General features: G+C 49.6%; 1 protein-coding gene across 1 annotated transcript in view; it reads left to right on the top strand.

Moving 5' to 3' along the window:
- The window catches only part of LOC116433062 (uncharacterized), a 60,381-nt gene that overhangs the window by 11,023 nt on the left and 23,957 nt on the right, over positions 1 to 25,401 (top strand). Inside the window, exon 3 of the mRNA XM_076369825.1 lies at positions 12,301 to 12,574. Coding sequence (XP_076225940.1) covers positions 12,301 to 12,574 — 274 coding nt within the window. The remainder of the gene's footprint in view (positions 1 to 12,300; positions 12,575 to 25,401) is intronic.

The following is a 25,401-nucleotide window of genomic DNA, read 5'->3' as shown; positions in this document are numbered from 1 at the left end:
TTTCTTTTACAGAGGCGAACGTTGAAAAGTGAAGCGTGCAATGACAACGATAAAAATGAATAATTAGGAAAAGAAGGAAATAAGCATTCGATTCTATAAACCGATCTTTGCCACTCGGACGGTTAATGACCGTCATTACACCTGTTCGTCATTCCCGTGCATCTACTTTCCAAAGACAACCGTCCCTACCGGTTGGTATTTCAATCGATCGAGTAGTCGGAGCGTTAGACGATCGCTCGCCTCGAAATCGGCGAACAAAAAGCTTCGGGGCCAAGAAGCTGGGAGCAAAAAAGCACGGGGAAAGTCGGGAACGAGCGGCTTTCCGTTCGTCGTAGTGGCCGGTCGGCCAATCGCCTCAATTTAGTGAGTGCGAACGTGTCGGGAGGGGCGGCCGGGCGAGAGACACGCCGGAGAAAATGAAATTTTTCGGGATCGCAATTACGCGTCATTACCGCGCGACGATCGCCGTTCACGCCCATTAATTATCGCACTACCGCGACAACAAAGGCAGGCCTTTCTAGTTGGTTAAACCGTTCGCGCGCGCTTGGTTGCGGGCAAATTGCCCCCGCTCAGACAAAAGTCCCAGGCCCCGCGTTACCCGTACTAATGGATTTCATTGAGCGACGTTTTACGGGATGTTTAAGGGAGTTTCGGGTGTAATTTATCGTGGAAATTTATGCCCCTTTGTGGATATACCGCGCGCACGTTCATTTTTATAGGTATGCTAATAAACCCGTGGCCGCAGCTGCGGGCTCTAAGGATGCGTGACCGCATCCACATTGCGAGATAAGTACTCGTGCGCGAGGGAGCCTCCTAAAGCCGCGTCCTGCGCCGAACGATCGCCTGATCGCGATGGATCGCGGACCAGCCGATAGTCGCGCGTTTAATCCGGCGCGAGGGAGTTTCGTCGACGTTGTTTCTACTCGATTGCACCGCGATATCTGGGTTTAATCGTTCGCCCGAGGATATTTCCGAAAGGAGAAAGTATTCGATACAGAAATTAAGAGTGATTCGATTCGGTAGGAGATCGGTACATAGTTTCCTTTTGTTTCTGTTATTTAAGCATTCGATGTCAGCTACCTTGCTGATTTTGGAAACTTCGAGGGATCGGTCCGCGAGGGATAAAATCGTGGTTACTCGTGGTTTCATTGGAACATTAGGAATAAAGGTCGAGTCGCGGAAGTCTCTTTCCAGCTGTCGCCTGAAATCGAGGCATCTTAACCTTTTGTTGCGAATCAGGTGGCGATTGTAAGGCGCCCTTTGAGTGCAAAGGGTTAATATTAAACTTCGTATAATGCAACAATGTACGAAGTATCGAAAGAAAATCTCATTAGAAAATATTGAATATTTGCGTAAAACTTGTCGAGAGCAAAGGGTCAACACCGGTACCGTCAATCCGTTACAGCGGCTTGCTTCCGATTAAACACAGAACAGTCCTGGAATCTTGTAATCTCTGTAAAAAAGTGTCTTCGCAACAAGACCGTTAAAACAGAAAGCTTGTAACGGGCGATTCCGACTTGTCCACCGGTTCCACTTGAATAACTTTGATTTAGCGACTAGCAGCGGCTAATAGTCGTTAACCTCTGCTCCCCCGATGCATCATCGTCGACCGGCACAATTAACATTTAATTCTACGCGAGTCCGCGATGCCTCGACGGTGGCGGGCGAGCGTTATCGAGAAGGACATCAACGCGAACGACCGAGTTTCGTCGTTTCCGCGGCGGACACGCGCGAAACGGTAATGCGCGCGGCGGCCGAACCGATACGACCGGCGGTGCGGGCAGCCTTGAAACCCGCACGCGACGCTCGGCACCTCCACCGCAGTCGATAGACGCGGTCGCGCGGATCGCGGCGTCGCTGACCCCCGGTCTAGGAATCGTGGAAAAAAGAATTTCGAAACGATTCCGGGGCGTGTCGGGCCGTCGCGACGTACTCTTCCTGCCGGCGATCGATATATCAGGAGCGCGACGATGCACGAATAGCGTCGTTAGCACGAGAAAGTTGGCACGGAACCGCCGGCTGAACGAAAACGTCACTCCGCCGAGTGACAATACGAATTCGGACCAATCAGGTGGAATTGTCTGGCCCCGCGGGGCGCCCGGCCCGTGCGTTCTCCGATTCTTCCGCGAGGGCCTCAGCCTAGCTGCTCGCAGGCCCTCTTTTTCCCACGTCCGCCAGTTTTCGAGCTTCTCTCCGCCGTCCCTCCGTGTCCACCTTTCCTACTTCGCCCTTTCTCCGACACTTGCCCGTTCCTTCCCTCCGTTACGCATCCCTCCACGTTCCCTTTTCCCTTCGCGCGGCCTGTCCTTGCCGCCCGAAGGCCTCGATCTCGCCGTGGCATGGAACAAAGGCGATTCCGAGCGTGCAACGCCGAACGACGCCGGCATTGTCGACGAACGGCGGAGGAAAAAAAGCCACGTGGTAACGAACGCGCCCGGATCGTTTAAGGAACGGCTCACGGGGCCCCTGTCCGTCAGCCGCGGAACGTATAATCAACGGGTTTTCGTCGATCCTCGATCCACCTGACCCAATAACGAACCCTTATCTTCTCTTTATTCGCGGACGAGCGTTCCGTGGACGTCGCCTCGAACCTTCCTCCGCACGGAGGCCGCCCCGGCCTTGACGATGACGAACGCTCGCGAGTTGAACCCTTGCCGTTACACGCGAGTGCTGTGTCGTTTGCGAAATGGGACCGAACGATCGCGGGCACTCGACTCGCCTTGATCGCTGGCGCATTGCGAGATAGAATCCTCGAAACGCGACGTAAACGTGGGAACGTTCAGCGGGTAACAGCCGTTTATACGGTAGCCAGTGCATTTAGCGTTCTCCCAAAGTGTGGGAAGCTCGTTTAAACGTAAATACTTCTCAATTACCTTGTACACAAATATCAGCGGTGAACACGAAAGTCTCGATAACAGGCAACTGAATTTCGAATCTTCCAACGTACGTTCAATCCCAATTTAGCCCCTTGCACTCGCGATCTTTATGACCTTTCAACAACTCGCCTTTATTGGACGATCATACACGGCGTTTACGTTAATTATCAATACATCTAAATAGTCTACGATACAAGATTTTCTCTTGAAACACGATAATCTGCAAATAAATTCCGATTCTATATAAATATACGTTGCGATCAGGTGTCCATTATCCTCGAGCAGACTTCACAACATCCCCATAGCGTGACAGAAATACAACCACCATACGTCCAGCTCTATGCCCGACAACTTTCGTCCGTGGAATTTCTTTCTATCGCTAATGCTCCCCGAGTTATCGAGTTCTCCCCAGAAAACACGGTCGTTTGTTCGCACTGTGCGACGCGGCGCGGTGCGGCGCGACGCAACGGCCGTGCGCGTATTTTTCAAAGTTTAAGTAGCCGGAGAGCGGCTCGCACTAGGGAGGTGTGGACGGAGAGAGCGGGTCAGCGAAGAGGGAGAGACAGGATACCGGCGGATAGAGGGTACTCGTCACGCGAACCCTTCATCAAGGTGCCAGCAACCTACGTCGCACACTCACACGCGGCGGGTTCGCGGGGTGAACGTGCACGTTACGCGAGGACGTGCTGCACGGACCGCGGAACACGGCGCGGCGAGGTCGTGTGTACGTACACTGGAACGAGAAAATGCCGGAGAAAAGATAGAGAGAAAGAAACGGGTGAGAGTGGCCGGCAAGGGACCGGTAAACGTCTATTTATCCCTGTTATTCCGTCTTCTCGGCCAGAACGGAGACGGACACCGGCTGGCCGGCTATAGTGCGTGCACACCGGTGCGCGGTGTCGTCGACGGTGCGGAGCGCCGCTTGCTCGCGGATCTCTCGGATCGTTTAACCCTCTGACTGCCACGTCACCCGAATTAGTCGACACTAATTTTTTTCATGACGTGAACGAAACCGAATTTTGCTGGATATACGAGATATAAGAAAGACAGTGGAGCAATTATTAAGAGGAATCTCGATTTCTCAGTTTCTGGTTAATGGAGAAGACTGTTTACATGGGAGTTTCGATGAGTGTTCGAGTGGCAGTCGAAGTGTTAACGATGCAGATGTTCGATAGACACCTTGTAATATTGCACGGGGCCGTGGATGAAATTTTGGGAATTTTCGAGCATATACGAGTCGGTGGGGTTAATTTCTGTAAATTTCTGTGGGGTTGATCTATTGTTGTAGACTGTTTGAAAGAAGTCAGGAAAGTTAGAACATTTAAATATTGAGTTTCTAATGTTTTCTGTAGTTGAGTGCAATGGCTTCTGAGCGCGTATGTAGAATTATAAGGTTGAAGTCGAAATCGAAAGGTGTTGATCGTGTTATTTTAGATTTAATTGGAACAAAGAAAAGTATACGAATTAGACCACTTTCGTAATTATATGGACACACGTGACTTATTCGTGATATATTCGCTTCCGTTGAAATTCAATGGTGTTTTTCTATTCGTCGTTAATCATTGGAGTGAACGTGGGTGTAGGAGGAATATCGAATTCTCCTTCCTTTGTTTGGAAATTGTTAGCGATGGAATGGCTCTGACGCAGCTGCGAGAGGGATAACAGAGCAACGGGCTCGCAGAAGCTACGAAGTATCAACCGAATATTCCATGTAATTCAGAAAATATGACGGCGAATTACTCGAACGAGTTGCGTGCTCGTCCGTCGCGTATACGCTCGTCCCGCTGAACATCACCGCTTCGCGTTACATCACTCGTGACTTTGAGAAGTTTACCGGTGGTTCTCGTCTCGTTGAACGAATCACGGTGATTCGATTCGGTTGGAGGTCATCGGTGATATCATTGAACGCGTTCACCTCTTCGGCACCGAAGTTCTGCAGTCGAGTGAAGTTCGCATTATTCGATTCTTACCAGTCTGACGTGAAGACGAAGGTAACTCCGGGAAGCACGCGGAGAAGGCAACTCGTTCGTTGAACTTCGATGTTAACCTTTCGGACACTATACCAGCGCGGAAGACTGTTTTCGAGTCGCTCAGACGCGAATGCGGTTATCCCAGAAAGCGAAGATGGAATCAATGTTCCAACTTCTGAAATGATTGTACAACATATTCAGAAGCTATAAGAAGTATTGTCCGATCTAGAAGAAACGAGTAGATCCTTGAACAACTGAAAAGAATATCATTCGTTCCACAGAAATTTCGAGAAATCAAACATCGCAACTTAATTGTTAATTCTTAGAGGACTACGAGTTAACCCCTTGCCCTATGATTTATTTATTTGTTATGACTGATGCAACTACTTTATCGTTGGTAATTTATTAGAGAAATACACAATTCTTATGTTTATTCTACGTTGACGTTTGCTTCGAAGGTTGACGATAAATAATAGAAAAGTAATATTTCGTTTATATTTAAAAAATCAAAATGACACTGAGATTTCTCAAATTCAGAAATTTTCGCCACGAGTCTGATACGATATTGTAAGTGAAGGGGTTAATCTATATAATAATAGATCTCTCAAGAACTCGTGATAAATCTATATAATAAAATAATTCTCTATAATCCACTAACTTGGTCGGTAGTTAATCCTCGCAGTATTCTTTCCTCAAGGGTAATTACCGAATCAGCATCGAATCACGCCATAGGGCTCGAGGTACAATCGAACCTCGCAGGGCAGTATCCTCGAGGACGTTAACCGAGCTGGATCGCTCCGCTCGGAATCCTCGAAAATCTACCCGCAAGTGGCAGGAGAGAGAGAGAGACTCGCGGCGCGGCATAATAATAATTATAACGGCGACAGCACCTGCTGCGCCGCTGCGAAGTCGTTAGCTCGGCAAACATTTGAGTAACTCGGATGGCCGTGTTCGGATCGCTATAATATCCACTGCTTCCGTAATCCATTTGTACGAGCCCTTCCTACCCCGGGCTCGCTGATGGCTTCTCCGACACACTCCTCCGCCCCTAAACCGCGCGCCGGCTGATTCACGCGACTCCGAGGACCTTAAATCGCTCGTAAATTATCCGTCGCCCGACCGAACTGTACGTTTTCATCCGTCAACTACGTCTTCGCCGTTTCTCCGTCTATCCGGCGACGATCGACCTCCTCTCCTTCTCGTCCCCTCGGACGAGACCAGTTGCCGTACGAACCGATTCGACAAGAATTCCGGAGGAATCGTTTACTCGCGCTGAGTAGAACCACGATTATCCCATTTAATTGGACGACGAACGGTCCGCCTAAATAAGAACTAAAGAGGAAATCCTTGCGAATCATCGAATTCGCAGATAACCGGTTCATGAAAAATGGCAAGTTCGTCGACGTTTTACCATGATTCTTCGTAGAAATCGGCTTGTCCGTTGAATGTTTAAATTATTAGGACGAAATCGACGAGCGATCAAGTGAAACGTCCTCGATCGTCTAAAGGTCGATTTTCCACAGTGTGCAATGGATAGTTGATTTTTGTAAATCTCAATGGTCGGACAGAATATTCGTTGCGTCCGGGTGAAAAGCCTTTCGCTTTCTCAATTTCTTAATCGACTTAACATTGGCTCTTGAAGGGCTCGTGTAAAAGTACCGGTTAATTTCGAGAGCTCTCGAATCCCTGGTAGGAGCTGTCCGATCCGACGAATCACTTGCCGCGGCTCCCGAGTTCGACGGGGGTGCGACGCTACGGGGCACCGCGGGCGAACAGATGTTGTAGCGATACGATCCGAGCGTACATAGGTTTCCGGCGCGTACGCGGCGCGGCGCGGCGCGGCGCGGCGGATCGGGGTGGGTTTTAGGGTCGAGGTGTTCCTGCGATTATGGGCTCGTTAGCCACGGCCCATGGAGGGCCCGGCCTGTTTGTTTCTGCCTAATTTGCCCGGGAAGCACGCCGGCAACGGGAGCAACAGAGACGCCGCCGAACGGGGGGACGATTTTAACGATTTTTCGTGACCGATCGCCCGGCGATCCGGCGAATCGTTTCGTTTTATCGCGTCGCGCCTCGTTTCCCTATAATTCTCGTTTAATTTCGCGCGCCGGATTTATTACTTACGGGAAATCGGGAGAGCGTTCCCGTTCGGGGCCCCGTGAAATCGCGTCGAATTAAAGAAAACACCAGAACGATCGCGCGCGAGCGCGTTTTACGGGCGCACGCCTCGTTTTGCAACCGTAACTCGCTGGGAACCGTTCGGCGGACGGCTCGGGACGGATTGAGACGTCACGGGCGGCAACGGTGGACTCCGCGTTTCGCGGATAAACGCTCGTCCGATGGACTCGATCCGTCGAATTCGATTTGTACGTTGTTCGACGCGCGCTTCGTGAATCGTTTTAAGGTCTTCCGGATGCATTCCAGGTGGTAACTCGTTTCACTCGCTCTTCGAGTGGTCGTCCCTCGCAACTCCCTGAACAATAACGTCTCCAATCATTCGAACTGTCACCAACTTTTCTTACATACCTTCTCAAACCTATTGTAACACGAACACACTCGGATTATCCACCGTTCCATAGACTATCAATTTCACGAAGCGGCGAAACAACTGAACCCCAATCTGCCAGTCGCGCCTTCTCGTTAACCGCGGTAAGATACTCGCAGTACCTCAGAATTTCACTCTTCAGAACATACTCAAACTTCCACCGACTCGTTCGCATCGCTAAGACGAGGCCTTCTGCCATTCAGCTAAACATACCCAATCAAGATCGGAAACCAAAACCATCCAAAATCTCGAACGAAACCACCGACAGCCCGAGTCAAACCAGACCCGGCCGTCGGTGGGACTAAAACAAAAACCGTGGGAAATTCCTGCGAAACCCGACACACTCGGCCCAGCGCGAATCGTTTAATCTAGAAAGGCACTTTCGCCGAGTTAGCTCTTGACGCCTCGATTGACTCGTTCGCCCTGATTCCGTGCGAAGATACGGAACATGGCGGCCGTGGGGGACCGGGGTCGGCCGCGCGACGCTCGGCGCGGATAGGGTAGCTCGCTCGATTGACTCGCCATCGATGCTCAACAGTCGTTCGAATGTATTTCCACTTATCCCGCGTGCAGGGGAGGCCGCCCCCCGAGACGGCTAATTTTCCCGATGATATATCGCGTCGCGTTCAGTCGCGGAGCGCGCCTGCGCGTGGGACGGGCCGCGTCAACGTCGAACGAGAGGAGGACGGAGGTGTTCGAGCGAAAGATTAGACTCCTCGAAAGATAATCCGACCGAACGCGGCCGTTTTTGCGGCCGTGGCTCGCGCGGCTAGACGAGGAGGTGTCTAACGAGGCCCGTTCGATCGGAATTATCGCCGTTCCTCTTCTCCGCGTCGACGGAGAGGAGGCCCAGGCCTCGCGGAGCTCGTTCATCCGTGACCGGATCGTTGCGGTCGCCGGACTCGGGCAACGATTGCGGCGTTTGCGGTTTCGATGCTCTCGAAACGATTGGCCGTCTTTCAATGACCGCTCACAATTTGTTGCGTCCGTGTGGTCTGGCCTCCGCGCGATCTTTAAATCGGCGTCGCGGCTCGGCTTCCCATCGTTAGCGGCAAATCGCCGTCTTTGACTCCGGCCCGTTTAGCGGGCAGGGCTACCGATCCGCGGGGATCGTTAACGCGTCGATCGCCACGGGAATGTTAAACGTTTCTTATAGTTATTCCTCCGCGGAGGTAAGTGGAACTGGAAATAGGCATCTCTCTCCTCGAAGATTGATATTCGCTTCGTCTAGGTCCAGCTAATGAGACGCTTGTCGATTCTTAGGAACGACTGCTAACGATTCGGTGTCTCTGTCCTTAAGTCCCACTATCCTCTAGTAACTAGTACTGGTTATTAAGCATTTCCATTTCGAAGCGATCTTATTGCGACCGTTCTCGAGATGGAAGTTACTTAACGCGAGCACCGAGTCGATCGATGAATGATTATTCCACAGAAATCGGAGAAGTGCGTTTATCGGAATTCTAGTGGGTTTACATCCTAGTTCGCTGCTATATCAGTTGACCGAGTTCTCGTGTAAACGGTCGTTTCCAATACGAAAGAAGACATTAGAGTTAACTCATTTTGACCGGTAATTCCGATGTAGACACGGTTTCTCGGAGGGAATCAAATAGGAACTCTCCCCGACATTCTCCAGCCAAGAACAGCGACGATCCCGCAAATTTGGCTGGACAACAGGAGCTCGTAGAAGGATGAGTCTCCCGCGACTCTCACCAGAAGAAGGATAAACGCAGCATAGAGGATCCTGCTGATCAAGCGACACCGGCAGCCCGCGGTCAGGGTACGCGAGATACGCGCGAGCCGCGCTACGGTGTTTCTCAACACGATCGACGCGTTTTTCGCCTGCGAACGGGCACTGACGAGTCTCGAAGCCATCGAATAGATCCTCGTCGACTCCGTCTGAGTCGTAGCTTCCTGCTGATCTTCGGGAAATTTCGTTTCCTCGTTTCTTTCGGCGTCCAACGAAGATCGATCCTCCGGTTCCATCGCTGATTCCTTTCCCGGCGCTGGCTCTTTCTCGCTCGGATCCTCCGAATCGGTCGAGACGTTCTGAATTCTCGATTCCGACGGATGCCTCGGTTTCTGGGAAACTCTGGCGCACAAGGTGACGACGTCTTCCGGGCATAATCTCGCGCGGATGCAGGGAGGAAGCCCTTCCAGCAGCGACGCGATCTGCTGCACGCACGCTCTTCTGCAGATCCTGCTCCGCGGGTTGCATGGCCCGGGACACTCGGCGAGTTGCATCCTTTACGATGATCCCACGAGTCCTGCAAGTTTTATTTCGTACCCGATGCATGTAATTTTAGTGATTGATTATTGCCGTGTAATTGAAAGGTACACGATGTTGCCGCGAGAAAAAGCCTAGACGATTTTTGAGTCTAGTATTGAGACTGTAGTGTTCAAGGGTTAGTATAATGTAACGATCAGTTTCGTGTATCTTAACGAAGACACGCGAAATTAATTGTACATCGTCGCGAACAAGTCGAAAAGTCATTTGGAAGAAACGATGAAACAGTAATTTTCATCTGCAATCTTTGACCAGGATTGTTTGGAACTCTAGACTTCCATCGCTCGTTATTCGAACAATTCAATCATTCCTCTGTCTATTCTCCAAAAACTGTCACCAAAGCGACGACATTCTTTCTGAGATAGTTAACACTAGGTTTACGGAACGCGTGAAATTCACGCGTATTGGATTTTAGAAATATTACTTTGCAAATGTTTACGATTTCGATTGATGCGATCACACCGCCACGTACCCCAATTACCTAACAAATCTTCAGTTTACACAATCTAAATAAACGAGCATCTTTTAGGAATAGCAGAACGAGGTGTACAATAAATGCCCGTAAACCCAGCGTTGAAAGACGTCTCGCACCTTCGATCGAAATCGCGTCGACAATTCGCCAGAAGAGAAGAATCCTGTTACTCGATTCGAGTCGAAGCGAATCGAGTTGACGTCTGTTTTCGTGAACTTCCGAGACCTTTCTTACGACACGGCGTTGCGCGGCAAGGGGTTAGCGAGCGAAAAGATTGTCCCGTTGTTCTTGAACCCGGCAGATTGATTTCCGTGGGAGGAGGAGAGGGCGAAAGGCCGAGGGAGAAGGAGACGTTCCCGAAGCCGTAGAAAACCGCCCGGCCGCGTCGACGTCAACGAGGACGCGCATCTGCCGGCGCGTGCGCCTCGACGCTCGAGGTGTTGAAAAGTTGACTGCGTATAACGAGGTTCAAGGGTGACTCGCTCGTAACGAAGCTTGAAAGGCCTGCGGGCGCTCCTTTCAATCAAACCGACTACTATGTTAGCCGAGACGATCTCGCCGCGGTTCCAAATCGGTCGGCCGTTCCGCGAACTCCTTTCAGCCCCTGACGCGTCGAGCGCCGCGGCGGTCACCGGTGACCGGCGACTGCGAACCGCTCGCGAACGAGCGCGACGCGTACGATCGATGTCGAATGAAACTGTTCAACCCCTTCGCATCTGTGCGCTTGAATTCTACGCAGAATTCAGTTTGTTTATTTGTAAGAACAAAGGACGAAATCGGTAATGATATTAGGGATAGAATGATAGAGGTATTTATTAGAACTACCATGAGAATCGAGAGTTAACGATTTGTTACATTATTCTCAGGAAATTGTGTTGGTTCGTGTAGATCGATTTGGAGTGTTATTAACCCCTTAACGCATAGTTTTTTTTTTTAAACCGACCAAAAAAAATCAATTTTGATATACTGCGCTTTTGTTCCATGGAGAAGGGCTATATTTTATTCTTGAATAAATGAGTGTTATAGCTTGCAATCCCATGTAAATGATAGATATCAATAAAACGATCTTTTTTCTTTGCTTTCGCATCGTTGTTTTCACAGTTTGGCCTGTTTAGCGCGCTCGAATTAACTCGAGTTAAGGGGTTAACCCTTAGCACTCCGGATGGTTTTGTAATTGATCGGCAACTGATTTTTATGGTATCCCCAGTGAAAACGGAAGTCGCTTTGTATCGAATGCAATGGTATTATTACTTAATGAAGAAGATCCATTGAGCTTCTGAGACCACGGTCCATCTCGTCTCACCTTCAGCATCTTCTCGTCGCCGCGACGCGTTCGTTTCCCCTCATTGCCCGATCGTATAGGTTAAACTGTCAAATCAGTGAGCAACTTCCGTCCGCAATTCTATCGTTCATCGAAGATTAACACGTTCATTGGTAACAATCGATCCTACAGACCATGACCAGACAGCAGATCTTCAAACTCAAATTTTCAAGGTTATAATTAGACCAAATTACGATAGAAAACGGTCGTTCCTAATAAACACTTCAAAAAACCACTGCATTACCAACTTAATATATTCTCTGGACATTTTCACATCTACAAAAGTTTCGTCAAAAACGATTTTCCAGCAGTAAAACTTCAAATTTAATTCTTTATTCCTCGTTAAGATACACCGAGGCGAATAGGATCACGAATCGGAAAGAGCCAAGAATACAGTCGTATCTGTTACGTTCTTACAGAAATTAGCATGCCAAGCATCCATATTCCTCAAAAACCTTCCCACAATGAATCCGATGCACCAATTGTTCCAAACCCTCGTTCACCAGCAGCACCGGAACCCCCAAATCTCGCGTATAAACCGAAGATGTCCCCGAACATCCTTTTCCACCGACATTGCGGCCGAATGTCTAATTTGCAAGAAACTTCCGAACAAAACCGTCCATTCTGTGTCGCAACTATCAGTTCTCCGGCGTGAAACCTGAACCGATCCGATTCGCTTCGGCCTACCCTGGCTCATTACCTATTACACTGTAAAATTCCCGGCCCGTACAGCTCGTCGTGCGTCATTAGCGTCCTTCCGCGCTAAAGGGCATCTGTCCGTCGGACGAGCAAATAAACGAATAAATACATGAATAAACAAGCGGATATTTTCCAGGCGAATGTTCCCAACTTGCCGGGTGTCGTTCAGCGGCCTGAAGTCCGAGGGCAAGTACGCGGTGCTGATGGACATCGTGCCGGTGGACAACAAGCGGTACCGATACGCGTATCACAGGAGCTGCTGGCTGGTCGCCGGCAAAGCGGATCCTCCGGCGCCGGCTCGGCTCTACGTGCACCCGGACTCGCCGTTCACCGGGGACCAGCTCCGAAAGCAGGTGGTCTCGTTCGAGAAGGTGAAGCTAACGAACAACGACATGGACAAACACGGCCAGGTAAGACGTCGTAATTTGCTCGGATAAATGGAGACACGGGCATCGGCTCGGCCGCCAATTTATCATATCGGTAATACACGATCCGCGACGCGAACAGGCGCAACAAAATGGCGCACGCCGGAATACCAGCCACCGGCGTTTCGGTGAATACGAGCGAACGTGCTTTAGGAATTATAGATTTTCCGGGATTATCCGTTTTCGCGATGAATGGTGAGATTTTTGGGAGATTTAGTCCGATGGTAGAACAGTATGTTCTTTTCTATTCGACCCTTTGCAGTGGGAAGTTTCTCGGTAGAAATGTTTGGAGATTTTCCGGTGAAATATAGGCGACATTGTTTGGAATTAATCTAACGATAATTCATAGAGAAATTAAGCAACGAAGCTATTCCGTTTGAACATTTCACATTGCAAAATGTAATTTTCATTTAAAATACTGAATATTCAACTTCATAGTTTCGTATCGAATCGAGTGCAAAGGGTTAAACGTGTGTATTCGGCTTCGTTCGCTGAAGGTTTTCCGTAGTGAGAATCTACGTTGAATAGTTCGAGTGACTCAGTTGTTGTCCTAGCTGGGTTCCAGATGATTCTGCCTTGACCGTCTACTCGCCTGATTCCTAATAAATCTGTGATATTAATCCTCATGATTGATATAGAAACCATAACCCTCGTTATTAATTCTACTACCACAACTTTCTAATGTACCATCTTGCATCTAAAGCGAGGATCCATCAGAAAGCTTCGCGAGTCCACCGGCACTACTGAATCACTCGATAACTATCCCGTAGAATACAGACACGATCGGTCAGTTGTCACCTGTCTCCGGAACATGTTCATTCGCCATTGAATACGCATAACCGATCAAAACTGCGAACACGAACGCAGATTCTGGTATATAGAATTCTCTCGCGAATTCTGCACGTTCCCAGCGCAGCGACTGTTCAAGGGTAACAGAGGAACGAAGCTCTGCCGTCCGGCAGGAAAAGGACAAAAGAACTTTGTCGTGTTTGTTCTTGCAAAATGGGCATCGCGTCGGCCGTGCGCGTAGGGCCTCGCCGCGCCGGGCCGAATAGAGACAGGTTGCCCGACACGGATCCCCCGTCGTAAAAGCGTTGCGGCCGGGCTGAAATACCGATCGCGGAAACGATGATTCTCCGGATGAAAATTCGCGGTTTCGAAATCGGCCCGGGCCGCTCGGTGCCCGGCACCGGGCACCGCTCGCCGACACCGTAAGCGTTATTTATCGGTAAATTCGCACGTTCGCGCGGCCCCGCGTCCGGCGCGCCGGTGATTTGCGTAAGTTTCACGCGCGAAATAAGGCGGACGATTTAACGAACGACCGGTGCCAACGACGTCGACGATGCTCACGGATTACAGTGTCGTTTTTCACGCGGCGGAGTCGAGCCGTTTCGCTCTCCTTCGTGGCACCGTGGACGACGTCGTTGACGAGATTTCGGACGTTCGCGCGCATCGAAAATGGCCTCGTAAAACGAACGGCCGGCGTTACCGGGGACACGTGGGCGTGGTTATCATCAACACCGCTCGTTAATCGTGGGCGTCGAAGCTGCCAGCCCGTGAAACGTAATATTCCATCGTCGCCGTCCGCCGATCGATGACAAACCAATCTTTCCGCGCGCGTGCTATGCCTCTCCGCGACGGCCGCCGTCCTCGCCCCTCGCGCGTTTTTCCCGCGTTCTATCGCTTAATTACGCTATCGCGTGGATTCCTGCCGACGACGGCCACCGGGACCGCCGTTAAAACTGACCGGGACACCGCGGAGGCCTTGCGAGTAGGCGCTCGGGGCTTTCCGGGTGTCCGTTGGAGAGCGAAACGAACGAGAGTCGCTCTCGGAGGAATTTCTTGCTGAACACTACCATTGAGACATCGCTATCGACGCAGTATCCGAGCGCATAGTAACTTAATTATCTCGATCTCCTCGTGAACCGTTTGTTGCATAGGTCTCGCACTCTGAATTCACCGTTCTGCAAATCAAAGTCACTCCACGATTTAATTATCCTTCGCGAAGCAACGCTTCTGAAGACTCCTTTGTCCAGAGCATCGACTTCTGCTACCGTCTCAGCTTTCAATTTCAAATGTTGCGTATAACCTTGGAAATCAGCTTCGGAGTCACGCGACGACCAGTCGTCTCTGCGTCCAGTATCAATCCAACTTCTCAATTATCCAGTCGCACAATGAGATACTGGGAAGAGGACGCATCCCAGGCTCTCCGTTATCCCCGAAACCTGAACTATCCTCGACCCCTGAATCCCAGGGAGCCTGGAATCGGTTCGGTTCCTAAGAATTCCACGTCCAGCAGAAACCGAGCTGGACCCCGCGCGACGCCGAGACCGTGGCCAGCGTCCGCCACCGCGGTAGCGTTATTCCGCTCGCGAGGAAAAGGCTGGAACTGGATGGGAACGGAGCCGACCGAGTCAGTTTCTTTCTCGGCCGTTGAAATATCTCGTGGTCGGAGCAACTTAACACCATAAAAAGTGTAACTCTACGGCGAAAAGAGCGTAGATACTATATCCGGAAAGGGGGGAACGCCGGTGGTCGGCGGAGCGGCGGCGTGGCGTGGGGGAGGAGGAGGAAAGAGAGAGGAGAGGCGAGACAAGGGTCGCGCGAACCATCCACTCGCGGACTGGCCATAATGTTACGAGCATTATAGGCGGTTGGTAGTGGTGTCGTAGGTGGTGTGTATAGTAGGCACGACGGCGTGCCTATAAGCTAATAAATTGAATGGATGTTTGCCCGGAGCTTTTGTCATGATGATCACGAGTAGCCCACGCTTGGCCCGTTGAGCACCTTTTGAATCTCTCTCCACAGCCTGTTCTCCTCCGGGCTCTCTCTCCCTCGCCCGTCCCCGCCGCGGCGGGAGCGAGAGGAACGCAGCGCGCCCTCCGAGCGTCGAGATTCTCGCGGTTCCACACGAACGGACTGTTCCGTGCGCGAACGATCCGCGTCCCGTGTTCCGTTTCCTCGCTGCCGCGTTCCACCGCCGGACGACCAAACCCATCTTATCAACGACGCGCCACGTAGCCGCGCGGGATCCGCACGTCTTACGGCTTGTCTTCTGTCAGGGGATTAACCGCGATCGCTGAGTTGCTTTATTAACCCCTTGTCTCGCGATTTCTTTCTCAAGTTTCCTTGGGAAACTAGTTTATCGTTAATCATTCGCCGAACGGAAGGGATTCGATGGTCTTCGGTTACGTTCAGCTCGAAGGTCGCAGGAACGCGGTGTTCGATTCGTGTTTCGAGAGACTCTGTGACACGTAGATTTCGGGGATTCGGCTTGGAATCTTTAGTACTGAGTTCATTTTCGGTGGTTCTCTCGTTGAGCTATCACTTTCGCGCTTCAATTTCACTGAATGGAAACCGCGTCTGAGACTATCGAACTCATAATCGACACGGTACCAAAATTCTACCGAATATCTATACTACACCTAACTCAACCCTTCGGATGAACATCGACATTCCGAGGAGATCGAACGTTCATATCTGGAGTACAAAGTCAAACGATTCGATCCCTGAAACAGCAAGAGAACACGTAGTTTTCTCCCATTGTTCAATCGATCCACCTACAATTCAGCTTCCCGCTAAAGGTTCTCAATATTCCAAAGACTGTTCCTCTCCGAGGAGTTAAAAATCCCCCAGCCCAGTTCCCCACGAAACGGGCATCGCCGCGCATCGAACTCGAATCACACAAGGGAACCCCGAAGCTAACTAACTCCGAGTAACCAGCAAGCTCCGTTTCACACGGAACGCGAACGGCGCGTATCTCGGATCTACAAGATCGCGCGCAGTCGGCCACGCGTTCGAGGCGGCCGTGCACGGTACAAGCGTAATTAGCCGCTCGTTACCGCGGGTTTCCCGCGACTGGTTGGCGTAGGGACCACCGCGTAGCTCGATCGGCGATCGAGTCGCCGATCGGATCGGGCCCGGGTCACTCCCGACGATTTCTAATCCCCGTGACGGTGGCGGTCGTGTTTCGAATCGGAGCCGGGCCCCGCGGAAAGGTTGTTGCGCGAGAAAGATTGGCGCGCGAAGGACAGAAGCGCGAAGAACGGACGGGCAGCAGGCTGAGCGGGCGGCGGAGGAGGAGGAGGAGGTGAAGGAGGAGGAGGAACGGACGGGAGAGAGGAAGAAAAGGAGAAAGAGAGGAGAACGCGGACGGGGAGAGAAGGAGAAAGAGAAAAAGCTAGGCTGCCGAGTGTCGAGGAACAGACACACCGGTTAAAAGCAGTCGTGCCGAGCGGAGAGCCGGCCGCGCGGCGGGCGCAGGGAGCGCAGGGAGAGCCGGGAGAGCCGGGAGAGCCACGCAACGCCAGTCAACTCAACTCGACGACTCAAGTGGTAGGGAACATTCCTTCGCTACGGCCACTATTTCATCGTTTCGTATGACGCGATATTATAAGACCCCCGCCTGCGTGCTGGCTACTACACGGTGGTCCAAAAGCAAGCGTCCACCTGCGACGGGCAGCCCGACGACGCCGACGGGGCCGGGAGAGCCCGTGACACCTGCGGGGAGGGAGGCCTCTCTCCGCGCGATTTCTCTCTCGTTCCTCCGCGATCCGGACGCTCCGATCGAAGCTTCCTTTGGGGTGAGATCCGAGTTACTCGGAGGGTGAGGTTAATCTCGTAGCGACGGACTAAACTCTGAAATTCGACGAGGAAAGTTGAAGTAGTCCTCGCTGTGGAGAATGATTCTCATAGTTTTGTGCAAGGCAATTAGGTTGCTTTGATAATGGTTAGATTCTATTATTTGCGATGGTTTGTTCGGCTGACGATGGTGAGTTTTCGTGAAATCTATGGAAGGGAGGTTTCTAGTGAATCTTTCCTTTGTTTGCTAAGGTTTCTTTGGGGTGAGATTTTCAACGATTTCCCTTGTTCCTCTCTGTTTTCCTTTTGTCGATTGGCAACATCGATGGCGTATCTTCTAGCCGAGAGCACTCGTCCGAGGTGAAACCTCCGTTTCTATAATTCAGTGCGAACGCGTGACATTCCGCCGGGAGAGGGGCGAAACAGTTGTCACACCGTCGCGAGGAAAAATGCGGAATAATATAAGATACATTCACCTCGAGCACAATATACAGTAAATTCAAATTACACGTCATTTCCCGTCTACAGTCTACGAAGCCGCGAGTTACACACCATTCCGCCTGCAGTGCGTAAATAATAAATGCGGAGAACATTTTTCGAGTCGACCGCGAACAGGAGATTTCGCTCGCCGCCGGTTTCGCCGGTGTTTCCTTTTACCTCTCCCGGTCGATCGAGGATCAACGTCCGCGTCGACGACCGTCGAAACAAAGACCGCGGCGGAACTGTTCCGATAAAACGCCCCGCGTCCCGTTCCCGACGGTTTCCCTTGAAAATACAGCGCGACGCCGGGGAGCGATTTCTTTTCGTTCCTCCGCGACCGTAATCGGTTCTATGGACGGTGGCGTTGCCGTGACTGACTCATCGCGAGAGGCGCGAGAGGAAGAAAGACGCGGCGAGCGTGGCCGGGGGACGGATGAAAAAAGGACAGCGCGGCGGACGCGGCCGGCCGGTAATAATATGAGCGAGCAGGAAAAGCAGAAATCGAAGGGTATTAATAATTTCTTAACGCGGCCCCGCTCGCGCCGCGCGAGGCACGCCAGCGGCTTTAGCCAGCCATAATATTGAGATTAAAAGGGATTTATGATCCATCCGGCGGGCAGATCGCGGATATTCGATTGGGATTTACGGTGTAATTGACGACTGATCGGCGGAGGCGCGAGGGCGCGACGAATACGAATCGACCCGATGAAACGCCGTGAACGCGAGCCGTTATCGTCGACGTTCGCCCCTTTATCGCGAGTAGATCACTCGTAATCGGGAAGCACAGCCGGCTTTCTGCGCTTCCCGGAGGAAAACAGGTGGGCGTGGGGCTACGCGACTCTCGGCGCCGATCGTTTCTGCTCGGATCCTAGCGGAGATCTGATCGAAATACGCCCGGATATCGTGCTTTTCGATTCGAGCGCTACTTTAATCTCTTGTCCAGTAATTTCTTTTAGAACTGTGCTTGATCGAAGTAGCTTATCGTTCACCGGCAGGAAGTATTCCGAGTACCGCGAGAATATGTAGATAACAATGTAGATAGCAATGTCGATAGCAAGAGGAAAGAAATTTGCGGAAGTGACCTGGCGCGATACTTAAGTTCGTTCTGAATATTAGAATAACAGTGGTAAAATGATCTTTCTGCTATATACGAGACATTGGTCTGGAAATGAGAGTTTTATTCTATCTCTACGTTCACTGTGAAGATTAAAGATCGATAATAAATAAGTGTTTCATTCGTATAATTTGCCACCGGTATTCTTCTTACGTTATATTGTTACTCGGCTTACTAGTAATACCGAATACCATTACCCGACACGACGCTTCTCGTCGCGATTATTTCCAATCAGTTCCGAAGCTCGGCCATCGTTGACATCACGGCGAACATGTCAAGGAAACTTTCGGTTCCTCCATCCATCTTCCGGAAGGCGGAGCCACGCGCGGTCGGCGAAACTATGCGACCGCTTCATAAATCACGTCTAATCTCGTATCGATGTCGCGGATCTTTCCAAACTGTATTAGTTGCCCTTTGCCCTGGCTTCGGTAATTCGGGTCGAGATCGGGTCGTGGCTCGAGCGAACGCGAACGGAACTGCGAGCCGAGAAACGGTTGGCGTCCTTTGGCTGGACGCTGGGTATTAACCTTTTTCATGAGAAACCTGAGTTCTGCAAGTTTCAAATACTGGGAAAATTAAAGCTACATACTCGGCTCTCTTTACTTGAATAATTGAATTATACGTTTGCAGCTTTCGAAATTAGATATCGTATTAATTTGCACTCGAAAGGAGACTCTCAGTCATCTCTTGATTTGATACAGCAAAACTATGAAGTTGAATATTTACTATTTTAAACTAAACTTTGCATTGCAATGTGAAATATTTAAATAGAATAGCTTTGTTGACTAATTTATCTGTGAATTATCGTTAAATTAGTTTCAAATGTCGTCTTTATCTCATCAGAAAATGTTCAAATATTTCCACTGAAAATCTTCCGAGTGCAAAGGGTTAATAGATCAGCTGTTTTAATCGTTTCTTAAAGATCGAAGATTCAGAGGTGTCTGTACCTTTGCAGTAGTTGTAGAAGAAATTAGGAATTGGTGATTTTAAGCCACCCGGTAGTTCCAGTGTTAAAGCGGAGTTCAATAGATTATACATTGTACGGCGTTCGCGATTGAAAAGCTGATTAATAGGCTGCAGATGAAGCGTTAAACAGAGATCACACGTGAAATAAGGAACAAAGCTGTGTTATTCGAATATTTCATGCATCGATGCGTTGTACGAAGTTCAATATTCAATATTGAACTGAATCATTTTCCTGTGCCGAGACGAATGGCGACTGAAAGTCGGCTTTCGAAGGCAAAAGGTTAAATTTCGCGTTCAGGATAGCTGCGGTAATATATGGGAGGTAGGCTCGGTCGATCAATTAAAGAAACATTTATAAATGATAAGAAGAGGTGAAACTGGATGGTATCACAGCGTAGGATGCGGCGTTGCGGATAATTTATTTGCACGCAACGGAAAGCGAGTCTTTTATGATCCTCGCTATCGAAAGTAGCGGTAATAACGATATAATGGATTCGCGTGCGATCGTCGGGGACGTAAAAGGCAAATTAAGGGGGGGCGATGTTTATATTCGTTAGGGAATCAACCAGTTGAAATTCCAAAATGCGAAGTAAAGGGGAACGATACTTCTGTCCGTTAGAAGATTCGCTTAGTCGAAACTGCGATAGGTTTTATTCCTTATAAAACGAAGGTTCTCCAGTCTTTTAATATCTCTTCTCATCGATATCGATGCTGAACGTCTGTCAACAAGAAATTTATGAGAACAATTGTTCATTCTCGGTTGTAACAATTAGTCTTTCGCTGAAGTCTGAACCGGAGAATCAAGATTAAAAGGAAACGAGCCAGATTCAAAGGAAACGATGTTTCTATTACCTAAGGAACTCCCGAAGGACTGTAATCACGAGGACTAATTAAAAGCGACGTTTCCGAGGAATGTACACACTGGAAACCCACAAATCGCCGGAACCGCGGACAGCAAATTAACATGGAACCGTACGTGTCTATTCTCCGAGTAGCTCACAAACGGTTGCAACTGCGAAACTGCAATTAAAATTCCTACTAAATTGATACACGTTGATTCACGAGTCGCCGGAGCCGCAACAGTCGAATCGATAAGCAACGATACCTCCACCACCGAGGAAACTCCCGAAAGGCCGCGATCTAATTAAAAGCGACGTTTCCGAAGAGTTTACACTCGCTGGAAAGCCACAAATCGCTGGAACCGCGGACGGCGAATTAACATGAAGCCATATATCTATTCACCGAGTAGCCCACAAACGGTTGCAACAGCGAGGGGGTAATTAAAAGTTTTAATGAATGCGCACCCGTTGATTCACGTATCGCCGGAGCCGCGAGAGGCGGATTAAGAGGGAGCAGCGCATTAATTAGAACGCGCCGGAAGATGATATCGATAGAGCGAGTACACGAGGGCGTTGAAGCTTTTATAAAATCGGGATCGCAAACGCGACGCGCCGCCGGTTGACAATGGCGGTGAATTAAAGAGTGCCGGTAAAGGAACGCGTCGCGTCCGCGCACACGTGGCCGGATAGGCGCTCGTAAACGGCGAATCACGGCGGTGTGTGCGTGCGTTCGGTGGCGGATCTACACGGACGGGCCGAACAGAGTAGAGCAAATTGGAGTTCTGACAGGTTGCAGTGGGGTGTCCCACCGTCCAACGGTGCAGAGAAAACGGATAGGGGCACCCCGGGATCCCAGACACCTATAATCGTGCGGGCATAAAGTTGCCCGCTCGGAAACCTACGGTCCGGTCCGCGGGGACCGCGTACTCGTTATCCGGACTCGAATTAAATTCGTGGCTTCTGTTCCTTTTTTCTTCTGCCATCCGTCGCGCGCAATCTCCCGGCCGAAGGACGCGTTGCGTGCGGCGCGCCGAGTACGCGTTGATTCGGATCTCCGCTCCGAGAGGATTGTAGCTTCGAGGTGCACACTGTGGAAGTTTCAATCGCTCGCTTCGCGTACGATATTATTATTCTGTGAACCTCTTGAACGGACTCGAGTGATTCGCTTGCTGGAATTTCAATTGTCAATCCGTACGAATATTTCGATTATGGTTTAATTTTGTAACGCTTGAATGGACTCAAGTTGTTTCGCGCTTTGAATTTTAGTTGTCGCAGTATGCGTAGCGCGAGAATTTCAATCGGGGTTATGGTTTGATTTTGAAACTCTTGAATGGATTCTAGCGATTCGGAATATTCAATTCTAGTCTCGGCTTCGAGAGGATTGTAGTTTCGAGGTGTACACTGTGGAAGTTTGAATCGCTTCGATCGTACTATTCTGTGAACCTCTTGAATGGACTCGAGTGATTCGGTTTATTGAATTTCAATTGCCCCGGTATGCGTATAGCGCGAGAATTTCAATCGGGATTACGATTTAATTTTGATAAACTCTTGAATGGTTTCGACAGATTCGGAATGTTGAATTTCGAGCCTCAGCTTCGAAATGACTGCGAGTCTCCCGATGCACAGTGTGGGAGTTCGAATCGCTTCGAGTACGATACTATTCCGTGAACCTCTCGAAAGTCTTGAAAAGACTCTGGTCTCGAAAGTCCGAGCTGATCGAGAGTTTGGATGTTCTCAAGGCTCCGTATATTTCCGAGGCTTCCGAGTCCTATGGATTAAACCGAGACTCCCGAGATTTCAGATCTCTTCAAGGCTTCCACTCGAATCATTCGACGTGTTTAACCCTTTGCGCTCGGAAGTTTCTCAGTAGAAATATTCAACAGTGACGTGGCAGGCAAAGTGTTAAAATGAATTTATCAAGAAATCACACATAAATTATGGAACGAAGCTATTTTCCTTCGATATTTCACGTATCGATGCAGTGCACAAAGGTTAATGGTAAATACCAAAGTTTCTAATTTCCCTGTATCAAAGCATCTCGAGTGCGAAGGGTTAATATCTCGGTAATTAGCGAGTAGCTAGCCAGAACTCGAATCTCCGATTCTCCAGTGTTTCAGAAGCAGAGGAAGAAACACGTCGGAACCTTTCGAAAGCCAAAAAAAGTCTCGCGTTTCAAGAATTCGAAACGTACCACTTGTGATTCGAATCTCTCGAAGCTCATGTAAGAAACAGTGTAAAACCAATGAGGGAACGGTAATATATTTGCATACGTTACGTTCTCGTTTCCGTTCGTGAGCCGTGGTTACTACAGTTACGTTTTCGCTTCTGCTTCGATCACGGCGAACGAGGTTCGTCGAGAAATATTGACAATGTTCTCGAAACGGATCTCTCCGAGACTTTCGAGACCTATCGAATCATTCCGCGCCATCCGGGACACGGAATTTTCTCGAGACCCTCGAGAGGTTCACGGGATCGGACGCCGCTGCTCGAACCGACTCCGGCCGTTTCGTCATGGAATATCATTCCCGGCCGTCAGTTTATTCCCGCGCTACCGTGCGACGCGGTAAATGGATAATTTATGAGCCGTTATGTAATCTAAATCGATTCCGTCGAGCGTCCGGCACGGAAAAAGGAGTCGGAGTCGCCGAGTTATTTCCGTGATACTCACGGGATCCTCGTCGCTTTCAACGGAGTTTCCTCTCGTACGCGTTCAGGCTGCATTTGCATCGCGACTGCGATACTCGATCACGCGAGCGAAACCGTAGGAACACCGTTCTTTCACCGTGGAAACGTTTACCTCGAACCGGCGACCGAGGAACACGTTCCTTGACAGCGGACCGTTGATACTAAGTGTCGAAGACTACTTGGTTAATTCGATCGAAATGCAGACGAGGGATTGTTATAGAATAACAGGGAGAGTTCTTCTGTCTCGTAATCGGGATCACTGAACTTCGTTTTTCGCGGCTATATCTTTCGCATTAACACGTTGAATGCCATGGGAGTCACCGGTGACCCCCAAGCAAATCGAAGTAGTATAATTCACTCGATTGATTATGCACAAACATTTCTATATTATAAATAATGCTATCCATTGACATTCAGTTCGATGAACGTGCAACGATAATAATCCAATACAGTTAAATGATTTAATATTGTATTTTTTCCAATTTATGTATTCTGCTCTGTGAAATCGTGCGGCGTTCAACGTGTTGATGACACCCATCGATGTGACTTAATTCCACAAACAATTTTCGAACTTTTGAGTACTGTATATATAATTTGTAACAGTACAGTTTAGTGTATTATACAACAATTCAGCGTAGCAAAGTAGCCAATTAAAATAAGCATCTATTAAATACTCAAACTTTAAGGACAAACTTCAAAGATCTAGCAACTTCACGCCACTATATATAATCTGTAAAATTTAGTATACTACCGTAAAACAATTCAGCATAGCAAAGTAGCCAATTAAAATAAGCGTTTATTAAATACTCAAACTTTAAGGACAAACTTCAAAGATCTAGCAACTTCACGCCACTACATATAATCTGTAAAATTCAGTATACTACCGTAAAACAATTCAGCACAGCAAAATAGCCAATGAAAATAGTCATCTATTAACCCTTAGCACTCCACCTGACTTTCCAATCTATCGGCAACTCCAAGACATTTTTAGTCCTCGCGATGAATATGAAAAAATATTCTAACATTCCTTAGACTTTTCGTTCGTTCTTAGGAAAAGATTTGCAAATGCAGTAATCATAGGATAGTCTTTTCACTTTTGATCATCGAGATGTTTAATAATACAAGTGGTGTAGCGGAGCTTACAGAGTACAAAGGGTTAAATACTGAAGCTCCAAGGACAAGCTCCAAAGTAACCAATTATCGCGACTGTTCGTGTAATACATAAGAAAGCCGTTGTAAACAGCTTTCATCGACGCGGCGATCGACGATCTCGCGAACGCGGCTGCGGTGTAAACGCAGGCAAACACTGGTAGCACGCGTTCCGCGGCGAACCGTCGCGCGAGCGGTCGCTTTGCGAAACCCCGCGGGAACGAGATTTCCGTGGCGGTCCCGGAGTTTCCGCGCGTCGCGACGCGGCCGGCCGATTAACCGGTCGAAAGGTATAATTTGGATTCAAGGTATCGAGGCGGTCGGGTGTCCGGTGTCCGCTTCATCGATTACGACGCGTGTTAAATTCGTGGCTTCCCGCGAAGTCCACGGCCGCCGCTCCCTCTCCTCCGTCCCTCTTCCTCCCGAGAAATTAACCGCGTTCCTTGACACGAAGCGATTCAAGGTCTGGGTTAGGTTTCGGGGTCCGCGTCCCGTCGTCCGCCTCTTTGGGCTGCGTTTACATCGCAGCGTCGATGAAAGCCGTTCAGCGTAGCTTTCTTTGCTGGAATGTGGATCTGATTGGTCGTCCCCCGTGGTAATTTGTTGCGCCCGTCGATACGCTTGCACGAGACCAGTACGGACCGAACGGGACACGAGGCGGGACACTCTTGACCCTGTGTTCCCTGCGGATGACATCGAGGCGTCTCCTAACAGTAGCTCTAGCCTGTCCCGTCCCATGAAGATTCTCTTCTCTGTAGTCTGTAATGAGTACTTCGAGATTGAGATAAGATCCACGGGAAGTAGCGTTATAAGCTTTAGTTCTCGAAGCTGGTCACTTCAGAAATTAAGTCTTGAAAGCTAGAGTCCAAATCTCTATTCCTCGAAGCTTCGGAACTCAGCATTGACGGCTGTCTTCGAAGACTAAACCTTAACTGCCTCTAAAGCTCGAAGCTTCAGCCTCGAAGACCCGGAAGCTTAATTCCTCGGATTCTTAAGAA

The sequence above is a fragment of the Nomia melanderi genome, chromosome 8 (assembly GCF_051020985.1).
Source record: "Nomia melanderi isolate GNS246 chromosome 8, iyNomMela1, whole genome shotgun sequence".
Classification (NCBI taxonomy): Eukaryota; Metazoa; Arthropoda; class Insecta; order Hymenoptera; family Halictidae; genus Nomia; species Nomia melanderi.
Note: the sequence above shows the minus strand (reverse complement) of the source record. Positions and strands in the feature narration are given on the sequence as shown.